General features: G+C 49.3%; 1 protein-coding gene and 1 long non-coding RNA gene across 3 annotated transcripts in view; one reads left to right on the plus strand and one right to left on the minus strand.

Moving 5' to 3' along the window:
- Positions 1-1084: 1084 nt before the first annotated feature.
- Positions 1085-11352, minus strand: part of LOC123960220 (disabled homolog 2-interacting protein-like) — a 52582-nt gene continuing 42314 nt past the window's right edge. Inside the window, exons 12-23 of the mRNA XM_046034866.1 lie at positions 9842-9986; positions 9514-9750; positions 9181-9370; positions 8472-8707; positions 8162-8253; positions 7605-8072; positions 7114-7388; positions 4399-4512; positions 4193-4315; positions 3916-3995; positions 2848-2935; positions 1085-2729 (exon numbers count right to left, since the gene is read on the minus strand). Of these exons, the coding sequence (XP_045890822.1) occupies positions 2559-2729; positions 2848-2935; positions 3916-3995; positions 4193-4315; positions 4399-4512; positions 7114-7388; positions 7605-8072; positions 8162-8253; positions 8472-8707; positions 9181-9370; positions 9514-9750; positions 9842-9986 (2219 nt within the window). The 3' untranslated portion in view covers positions 1085-2558. The remainder of the gene's footprint in view (positions 2730-2847; positions 2936-3915; positions 3996-4192; positions 4316-4398; positions 4513-7113; positions 7389-7604; positions 8073-8161; positions 8254-8471; positions 8708-9180; positions 9371-9513; positions 9751-9841; positions 9987-11352) is intronic.
- Positions 2624-11352, plus strand: part of LOC123960231 — a 31922-nt gene continuing 23193 nt past the window's right edge. For both annotated transcript variants that reach the window (XR_006822479.1, XR_006822478.1), the window contains exon 1: positions 2624-2943. This is a non-coding gene — a long non-coding RNA (uncharacterized LOC123960231). The remainder of the gene's footprint in view (positions 2944-11352) is intronic.

Raw genomic sequence — 11352 nt, forward strand, 5'->3', positions numbered from 1 at the left:
TTGGGCTGCGTTGTTAACCTGTGAACGGTGAGAACACAGGTGTGCCTTAGGCTGGCCACAATAAAAGGCCTTAGGCTGGCCACAATAAAAGGCCACTCCAAAATGTGCAGTTTCACTGAATTAGGGGGGGGGTCTAGAAACCAGTCAGTATCTGGTGTGACCACCATTTGCCTCACGCAGTGCAACACATCTCCTTCGCATAGAGTTGATCGGGTTGTTGATAACATTTGTGTCTAATAACGTCATCAATCGCCACATTGATATATAAATTAGGCGTTAACTAATTAAAATGCGCACTGTGACAAGGCACTGCAGATGAAAAAGATAAACAAAATAAAGTATCACCACAGAACTTCCTCAGTTAATGACTTACATCAAGAGTCTTTTCCCCTGTTTAAATATGCAGATTAGCTTGTTTTGGTTTAGGATGAGGTTGGAACATTGGCCATATTAGCTTTCCGGGTGGATGGGCAAGGGCAAGTTCCTTAACTACCCGTGTCCGTTTAACTTCCTTAACTACCTGTGTCCGTTTAACTTTCTTAACTACCCATGCCCGTATAAGTTCCTTAACTACCCGTGCCCATATAAGGTTCTTAACTACCCGTGTCCTTATAAGGTTCTTAATTACCCATGCCCGTTTAAGTTCCTTAACTACCCGTGCCCGTTTAACTTCCTTAACAACCCGTGTCCGTTTATCTTTCTTAACTACCCGTGCCCGTTTAAGTTCCGTAACTACCCGTGCCCGTTTAGCTTTCTTAACTACCCGTGCCTGTTTAAGTCCGTAACTACCCGTGCACGCTGTAGTTCCCTAACTACCCGTGCCTGTTTAAATTTGTTAACTACCCGTGCACGTTTAACTTCCTTTACTACCCGTGTCCGTTTAACTTTCTTAACTACCCGTGTCCGTTTAACTTTCTTAACTACCCGTGCCCGTTTAAGTTCCGTAACTACCCATGCCAGTTTAAGTTCCTTAACTACCCGTGTGCATTTAAGAAGGAGCTCCTAGTCTCACTGCTTTGCTTGTCTGTCTGCACCGGCAGGTTTCAGACACCGGGGGCGCTGAGGTCCAGATTGTGCAACAGGCTGATAGTGTAACAGTTTATTGGAGCATCTCTTTATAAATACTGATGATAAATAACAACAACAGAAAGTTTCATAAATACAGAACAGAGACAGAAGCCACAGTGAACACAGCAGGGTCTAGTAGGGTCCAGCAGAGTCCAGTAGAGTCCAGAAGAGTCCAGTAGGGTCCAGTAGAGTTTAGTAGATTCCAAAATAGTTTAGTAGAGTCCAACAGTGTTGATTAGAGTCCGGTAGAGTCCAACAGAGTCCAGCACAGTTCAGTAGAGTTCAGTAAAGTCCAGCAGAGTCCAGCAGAGTTCAGTAGAGTCCAGCAAAGTACAGCTGTACAGGACAGCCGAGTTGTGTGTGTGTGTGTGTGTTCACAAACTATTCATCACAATTTAAAGTTTTTACTGTTGTACAATAAAATCTGATGTTTACATTAAAATCAGTAGAATTCTCTGAAACAACACAAACTAACGTCTAACTGTCTCACATCACCCTCGGATCCAGATAAACTAAATGTTCAACGCTACGGAAGCCCAGAGCGGCCAAGCGCTCAACACAATCAGATGAAGGTTTGTTCTCCTATGATGGAGCTACGCTAACAGTTTCCCCATGTTTCCAGTCTTTGTGCTAAGCTAGGCTAACCCTCTCTGTGTCCAGGACACACAGAGCTGAAGCTGATAAAATGCTGGACTGTTCCTTTAAGTCACGATCTAAACACAAAGAGTCTAAAGAGTCACGGAGCTCTGAACTTCCACCAGACAAACTATCAACGCCACGTCGGTCAATAAAGTTTCATCTTCTAATATAAACACCGGAGCCATGTAGAGCTGAAGTTGTTCCAGTTAGACCGGTGGGGACCAGTAGGGACCAGTTGGGACCAGTAGAGACCAGTAGGCACCGGTTGGGACAAGTAGGGACCAGTAGAGATCAGTAGAGACCAGTAGAGACCGATCGGGATCAGTAGGGACCAGTAGAGACCAATTGGGACCAGTGGGGACCAGTAGATACCAGTTGGGAATCGTAGGGACCAGTAGAGACCAGTAGGGACCGATTGGGACCAGCAGGGACCAGTAGAGACCGGTTGGGACCAGTAGAGACCGGTTGGGACCAGTAGATACCAGTTGGGACCAGTAGGGACCAGTAGAGACCAGTAGGGACCAGAGTAGTTCCAAGTGACTTAGTTCAATAATAAAGACGTGCAGTTTGGTTGCTGGAAGTTTCTGGCTCTCACCAGGAAGTACCAGAAGGAAACAGGATATGATGTCAGACTTCGTAATGAACGATGCAAAACATGCAAAACAAAAATACGAGCTGAGTGGTAACCTAGCAACAGGGGCAGAGTCAGGTCAGAGGTGAGATCCATCATTTGATTGGCAGTTCTGTGGTTAAATAAAGAGCATGGTTAATGAGTTAGCCCCGCCTCCTGTGGCCTCACACATTATGCAGATAAGCCCCTCCCACCTCCTGCAGTCAGAGCCAATCAGAGCTCAGCAGCCGCCGGAGTTACGGAACTCTCCATTCTCGGTGATCTGCAGAGACGACGTGTTGCTAGGAGACAGCCCATTCCTCTGTGATGTCACGGCGTAGCGTTCCTTTAGCTGAGTCAGTGCCGCCATCAGGCGACTGTTGGCGGCATCAAGACTCGCAATCCTCTTCTCCTGAGAGAAAGGAAGAGAGACAGACAGGAAGAGAGACAGACAGGAAGTCAGCTTATTGAAATATCTCATAGAACAGAACTAAAGTCTCAGACAGACAGACAGACAGACAGACAGGTACCTGTGCCTCTATGATCTTCTGTTTGGAGTCGACCACAGCCTGCATGTCAGAGTGATCCTTCTTCAGCTCCTCCTCCACTGCCATCAACCTGCACAGGTGAGAGGTCACACCTTTATACGTACTTAACACAGACACACAGGTGTTCCGACAGACACACAGGTGTTCTGACACAGGTGTTCCGACAGACACACAGGTGTTCCGACAGACACACAGGTGTTCTGACACAGGTGTTCCGACACACAGGTGTTCAGATAGACACACGGGTGTTCCGACAGACAGACAGGTGTTCAGATAGACAGACAGGTATTCCGACAGGCAGGTGTTCAGACACATAGGTGTTCAGACAGACAGATGTTCTGACAGACAGACAGGTGTTCCGACAGACACACAGGTGTTCCGACACACAGGTGTTCAGATAGACACACGGGTGTTCCGACAGACAGACAGGTGTTCAGATAGACAGACAGGTATTCCGACAGGCAGGTGTTCAGACACATAGGTGTTCAGACAGACAGATGTTCTGACAGACAGACAGGTGTTCCGACAGACACACAGGTGTTCCGACACACAGGTGTTCAGATAGACACACGGGTGTTCCGACAGACAGACAGGTGTTCAGATAGACAGACAGGTATTCCGACAGGCAGGTGTTCAGACACATAGGTGTTCAGACAGACAGATGTTCTGACAGACAGACAGGTGTTCCGACAGACACACAGGTGTTCCGACACACAGGTGTTCAGATAGACACACGGGTGTTCCGACAGACAGACAGGTGTTCAGATAGACAGACAGGTATTCCGACAGGCAGGTGTTCAGACACATAGGTGTTCAGACAGACAGATGTTCTGACAGACAGACAGGTGTTCCGACAGACACACAGGTGTTCCGACACACAGGTGTTCAGATAGACACACGGGTGTTCCGACAGACAGACAGGTGTTCAGATAGACAGACAGGTATTCCGACAGGCAGGTGTTCAGACACATAGGTGTTCAGACAGACAGATGTTCTGACAGACAGACAGGTGTTCCGACAGACAGGTATTCAGACAGACAGGTGACCGACCTGCTGATGATGCTGTTCATCTGCAGGTCTTTATCGTCCTGCAGCCTCCTCAGTCGGCTCTCTGTGTCCTCCAGCCGAGCCTGAAACACATACTCATCATGAAGGTGCTGACTCTCCTCTGCCTTACTGATCCAACTCTGATTGAACCGATGTTTTTCGATTACAGACCAGCCTCTCCACAGAGTGTCTGTTTCTCTACTCCTTTATGTTTCATAAGAAACTAACTGTAGGACATGGAAGAATCAGCTCATCTCTGACAGGTGTAGGTCTTACACACCTGGTACTCCTGCAGCATGCGTTGGTTTTGCTGATCCTGGACCAGCAGTCGGGCTTCACACTCGTCCTGCCGCAGCGCTGCAACTCGCAACTTCTCCTGCAGCAATGCAATCTCCTGCTGGTACTGCACACACACAGAGAGTCAGAACCAGCAGACTCAGTGGAACCAGCAGAACCAGTACAGACCCAGAACGAGGAGTCTCTTACCTTCTCTATGAGGGCGTCGTCATGACGATCGTCCTCCGTCTCGCCATAGGAGGAGGCGGAGTTCATGTTGAGCAGCCAGGCGGCTGTACGGTCCAACGCACAGGGAGACGGAGCCTGGACACACACAGGTACACTGATGCTGTTACCATAGCAAACATCAGCAACCAGGCTTCTCTAAACTCCTGCAACTCGCTCCTGCTGCTGCCTTCATGTGGCATCCGACCTCTGCAGACTCACATCTACATTACATTCATTCATGTGGCTTTTATCCAAAGCGAGTTACATTTGAGGAACAACACCAACAAAGCATCAATACAGTAAGAGATCTACAACTGACAGTAGATACTACTAAGAGCTAAATACCTGGGGGAAGAAGTAAAACTGATGATACACGGTGCAACTTTTTGAGCAATCTTGCTGGTGGCAAGTCTGACTATGTTTTGAACGGATAGCGGCGGTGCGGGGCGGGTGGCGGAGTGGTATGGGAAGGGGATTATGCCCTGCCTGCTTTCTCTAAAAGTTGCTCCGTGTATCATCAGCTTAAGAGTTAACGACTGGTACAATCAATACAAGAGAACTGTGAGGGGACAGAAGAAGAAGAGCACAGGAAGTGCATGTCAGAGGTCCGAGGTGTTATCAGAGGAAGTGTTCTCTACAGAGTTTTCAGGAGCTTCTTGAAGTCAGAGAGGGACGCCCCTGCTCTGATGGCGTGCGGTAGCTTGTTCCACCATCGCGGTGTCACAGATGAGAACACGGACTGGGATCGCTTTGTGTGAAGGGATGGCAGAGCCAGGTGGCGTTCGTTGGAGGAGCGCAGTGGCCCAGAAGGAACGTAGGCTTGGATTATGGAGTTTAGGTAGATGGTGGAGACCCAGTAGTCACTCTGTATGCAGGATTAGGGACTTGGATTTGATCAAAAACCAGACGTGCTGCTGAGTTCTGAACCATTTGTAAGGGTTTCACAAGCTGGAAGACCTGCTAGGAGGGCAGAGGGATTAGGCCTGTATCAGAAGCTGGGTGGCGTACTGAGTGAGGTAGGGCTGATTTTTCTGATGTTGTATAGAGCAAAGCGGCACGACCGAGAGACAGTAGCTACATGGTCTGAAAAGGACAGCTGGTCATCAATCATGACACCCAAGTTTCTCACCACCCTGGTTGGAGTGATGGTTGAGGAGCCAGTTTGTAGTTTGATGTTATGGTGGATAGATTGCTTGGCTGGAATGACCAAGAGTTCAGTCTCAGAGAGATTTAGTTGAAGGCGACTTTGTCCATGCAGAAATGTCAGAGAGACAGTCTGTGATCCGTGCCGAGACGGTGGGGTCGTCTGGCGGGAAGGATAGGTAGAGTTGCGTATCGTCTACGTAGCAGTGATAAGAGAGCGAGCGAATGATTGTCCTCAGTGAGGTGGTGTAAATTGAGAAGAGAAGGGGCCCAAGCACTGAGCCTTGGGTTGCAGCTTTAGCTGACCTTAGGGCTTCTGGTACAGACAGAAGAGCCGTTTCAGTAGAGTGGGCACGGAGGGCTTGTTGAGCGAGAGTGTAACCCGAGCCCTTTTGAAAGTGGTCGGGAAGGTTCCCGAAGTATTTATCACATGAGTGATTGCCGGGACCATGGTAGGAGATATGGCTTGAAGGAGATTTGTAGGAATCAGGTCCAGGGGGCCTGTAGTGGGACGGCTATGGGTCAACAGTCCTGATACTTCGTTCTCCGTGAGAGGAGTAAACGAGAAGAGAGAATTGCCATTGACGTGGGAGGGCAGAGGAACGGATGTAGTAGGACTGCTACATGTTAGCCTTGGTGTTGAGCCTTTTTTGTGTAGAGAACATAAAAAATAATGATGAATGAATAAAGAAATAATGTATTAGCAAAAGCAGTGATAAAGTCAGGTTTGTTACTGCAGACGGGCAGTTTCATGACCCAACAGAGATGTAGCCAGGTGTGGGTGGTATCTGTTTCAAAGGCTTGGGTGCTACCCTTGTAAGTGGCCTTGCTCGGTGGAATTGTACAGGTAGACTTGCTGGTCTTTAACCAAGTAGGTCTTCACCCGAGGAGCTGACGTTTACACTGACGCTTCAGTGACAGGTTTCATTAAAGTAACATGCGTCTTATGGCCTACAGGTGTTGGTGCATTAGGACTGATTGCACCCACCTGAGATCACCCTCTGGATTAACAAGACAAAATGTTGATTGTAGTGGGCGAGTCAGAGACACACCCAGATATCTGAGATCGCTCAGCCGGCATTCAGTTTCTAGTAGAATACTCAGTAAAGTGTAAAGTGATTGCACACCAGGAAGTAACAAATTAAAATAGAGTCAATATTACCTCTCTTACTTGCCCACAGACTCACCTGTTCAGGCCGCAGACTCACCTGTTCAAGCTGCAGACTCACCTGTTCAAGCTGCAGACTCACCTGTTCAAGCTGCAGACTCATGTGTTCAGACTGCAGACTCACCTGTTCAAGCTGCAGACTCATGTGTTCAGACTGCAGACTCACCTGTTCAAGCTGCAGACTCACCTGTTCAAGCTGCAGACTCACCTGTTCAGACTGCAGACTCACCTGTTCAGGCTGCAGACTCACCTGTTCAGGCTGCTGACTCTAAATGTTAGACCGAGCTGATCTGCTGTTTCTATGACAACACCTACAGTCCCATAATAAGCAGCAACAAGGTGTCAAAGGTCAGATTGGCAGTTTACCATGGTAAAAGCCTGGTTACCTTGGCAGAGGGTCGCTGTTTCTCGGGGCTGTCTCCTTTAGACGATGATGAGGTCTGTCTGAGCCGCGACTGGCCGCTGCTGGGCCAATCAGGACTTGATGACATCATACTACCGGAGGCGGGGCGAGGAGGGTAGGCGGAGCCTCCGGCACCGCTGAGCATGCTGGGAGGTGTCCGGCCTCGAGGAGGTCCCGGTGGAGCGGAGGAAGGGGGAGGAGGCTGATCGATACGTCTCTGAGGACCCGAGGAGTTCTGACGAGGGGGGACAGAGTTACCTGAGGGGGAGAAGCAACAACAGTGACATCATCAGAAGATTAGTCAGAAAAGTCATCACAACAATATGTTACCTGACTGACGTGTGTTACCTGAGTGACTTGTGTTACCTGACTGACGTGTGTTACCTGAGTGACTTGTGTTACCTGACTGACGTGTGTTACCTGAGTGACTTGTGTTACCTGACTGACGTGTGTTACCTGAGTGACATGTGTTACCTGTGAGGGTCTCGGTGAGGGACAGAGCTCGTCTGGAATACTCCTCCCCGCTGCTGCTGCTGGACATGGCCGACATCCTCTCCCCCCTCTCTCCCCCTCCCAACCCCACAGACATCTGGGTAAGAAACGCTGGTTTGGTTGTCGTAGCGTTCCTGTCGTCGGCATTTCCCTGTGACCCTGCCGAGCCGTCCGAGGGCGTGGCATCTGTCTGCGGCCGTGGCGACGTGGTGGTCATGTGATACACGGGGTTCTGGAAAGAGAGTGGGAGCAGCCCCGTCCTGCGCTGCCACTGGCTGTCGTCAAGGCCGTCGCTAGGGGACGAGTCCTGCAAGTCGATCAGAGACAGACTGCGGCTCTCGTTGGTCAGATCTGGCCCCTCCCTCCGGCCCCCATTGGTCATTTCAAACCCTTCCTCGTTCTCATTCGGCTCCGAGTAGGATGAGCTCGGAGCCGGAGAGCCCGCCAGGCCTGCAGGAAGTGACATCAGCAGAAAGGTCAGTTTCAGAGGTCAAAGGTTACAGACTGAGGTGACGTATTGGATAAAGGTCAAAGGTCACCTGAGGCGGGCTGCAGACTGGATCCTTTAGTAACGAAGAACAAGTCTTTGTTTTCTGGAGTCGGAGAGGGGAGTCTGGTGAAATCTACCAAACTACACACACACACACATATACATACATACACACACACACACGCACACACACACTGTTAAAGTTCAATAACATAGTAGCATGGTTACCCCTCCCCCTCCCCTTCACGTTGCCACGGTGCCACAATTTACTTGAACCCCCCCCACTGTCCTCTTATGTGAAAATCAAAATATGGTTAATTGAGCTGGATGCTAATGCGAACAGGACACATGATGCTAACCCTCCGTCGAGTCCGGCCCCACCCTGCAGGCCGATGGAGGGATTACAGGTCGCCAGAGGAGGAGAGAGGGGCGGGGACAGAGGGGGCGGGGACAGAGGGGGCGGAGACACCACACGCTGAGGCTCCGGGGAGGAAATGGGCACGCCCCCGGGATGAGCCACGCCCCCCGGGTTAGCGTGAGCTGCAGACACGTCTCTGAGGATCCGAGGAAGAGGCCCAAGCTTTGACAGACACGCCTGCAGGCAGACAGGCAGGAGAGAGAGGGAGACAGAATATTAATTGATCTGCTGGGCTTTCAATTCAGACGTTCAGATCGACTCTACTCTCATATCTGTACGCTGAATATGAAGCTAATGGCAGCAGCTGTTAGCTTAGCTTAGCGTAAAGAGTGGAAACAAGGGGGAACAGCTAGCCTGCCTCTGTCCTAAGTGATTTACTAAAGGTTTGTTTTGCATTTCCAGGCCAGGTTGTCAAAACGGCAAGACTAATCTGAACATTATTTTAGACAAATGACCTGACCTCTGTTTCACTGATCAGTCGTGGAGCTCTGAGAGTTTATGAGAGAAAATTACCTGATTCACAGGATGTAAATTAAAGTTTTGACCCAAACAGTCACTGTCTCACAGCTGAGTAGGAGACTCACAGGACGACTGTCAGCAGGATCCTGGATAGTTTTCAGCATCACAAGACTGACAAAGTCCTGTGTTACCTGGTCAAGCTCGGTCAGCAGGGTGTGCAGACTGGACAGCTCCCGGCCAAGGTCGATGTATCCGTCGAAGCCGGCAGTGTGGTTCAGTCCGTCCGGGTTTGAGATCTCCTGCAGGAAACGCTGCATGCTGCTCCACTGCCGCTCCACAAAGTCATTCATAAACAGCATATACTCCTCTTTAGTGCCAAACCTGCAACCACGGGTAACAGGTAACCCACACAGGTGAACAAACAATACAGGTAACAAGTTCAGGAACAGCTACAGGTCAAAGGAAATCAGGCTCCTTCACAGTAATGGCCCTCCGGGTCCTTCACAGTAAAAGCCCAGACTTACTTGCTGAAGTTGGCGAGGGTCTGGATGACTTTGGCGATGAGGGTTAAAGTTCTTGCTGAGCGTTCATCAGGGTATTCCTGCATCAGGTCGAACAGCGACGGTGACATCACAGCCGGACACAGGAAGCGCAGGAACAACGAAGCACTGATGAGACGCTCGCTGATGTCTGGTCGCCCCCGGTTACTACACTCCTGTCGCCACGACGCAAACACCTCCTTCAGCTCCCGGGGGAAGACCCTGAGTGTGGGGCGGGGGGTTATATACTGAGACACGTGTTCTCACTGTGTGCGCACAGTGTGTGTTTAATGTGTATTCAGTATTTATTTACCTGTACGAGTCGAGGATCTTGCAGAAGGCGAGTTCACAGCACATCCTAAGGTTGGCCTGATGCTCTGCAAGGTCAGAGGTCGCACAGCGAGACGGGTCGACCTCACAGTTCTCATCTGACTCATACAGAGCTTTAATGAACTCACCTGCACACACACAGGGTTAAGGAGTGACTTACTTTTCAAGACCTCCTGAGTGTCATCATTGTTTCCTCTGGAAACTGCAGACAAACTGCGACTAACTGCAGACTAACTGCAGACTAACTGGACTAACTGCGGACTTACCGCAGACTTTCGTAGGACTGACTGCAGACTAACTGCAGACTATCTGAGGACTAACTGCAGACTATCTGAGCATTAACTGTGGACTTACTGCAGACTTTCTGAGGACTAATTGAGGACTATCTGAGGACTAATTGAGGACTTACTGCGGACTATCTGAGGACGAAGTGCAGATTACCTGAGGACTGACTGCAGACTATCTGAGGACTAATTGAGGACTAATAGAGGACTAATAGAGGACTTACTGCAGACATTCTAAGGACTAACTGCACGCTATCTGAGGACTATCTGAGGACTAACTGCAGACTATCTGAGGACTAATTGAGGAATAACTGCAGACTATCTGAGGACTATCTGAGGACTAACTGCAGACTATCTGAGGACTAATTGAGGACTAACTGCAGACGTTCTGAGGACTAACTGGAGACTATCTGAGGACTATCTGAGGACTAATTGAGGACTTACTGCAGACGTTCTGAGGACTAACTGCAGACTATCTGAGGACTAATTGAGGACTTACTGCAGACTATCTGAGGACTAAAATGCAGACTAACTGCAGACTATCTGAGCACTAAATGTGGACTTACTGCAGACTTTCTGAGGACTAATTGAGGACTATCTGAGGACTAATTGAGGACTAACTGGAATTACTGCAGACTTTCGGAGGACTGACTGCAGACTAACTGCAGACTATCTGAGGACTAATTGAGGACTAACTGCAGACGTTCTAAGGACTAACTGCAGACTATCTGAGGACTATCTGAGGACTAATTGAGGACTTACTGCAGACGTTCTGAGGACTAACTGCAGACTATCTGAGGACTAACTGCAGACTATCTGAGGACTATCTGAGGACTAACTGCAGACTATCTGAGGACAAATTGAGGACTTACTGCAAACTATCTGAGGACTATCTGAGGACGTACTGCAGACGTTCTGAGGACTAACTGCAGACTATCTGAGGACCAATTGAGGACTAACTGCAAACTATCTGAGGACTAAAATGCAGACTAACTGCAGACTATCTGAGCACTAAATGTGGACTTACTGCAGACTTTCTGAGGACTAATTGAGGACTATCTGAGGACTAATTGAGGACTAACTGCAAACTATCTGAGGACTAACTGGAATTACTGCAGACTTTCGGAGGACTGACTGCAGACTAACTGCAGACTATCTGAGGACTAATTGAGGACTAACTGCAGACGTTCTAAGGACTAACTGCAGACTA

Source organism: Micropterus dolomieu, linkage group LG21, assembly GCF_021292245.1.
Source record: "Micropterus dolomieu isolate WLL.071019.BEF.003 ecotype Adirondacks linkage group LG21, ASM2129224v1, whole genome shotgun sequence".
In the NCBI taxonomy this organism is placed as follows: Eukaryota; Metazoa; Chordata; class Actinopteri; order Centrarchiformes; family Centrarchidae; genus Micropterus; species Micropterus dolomieu.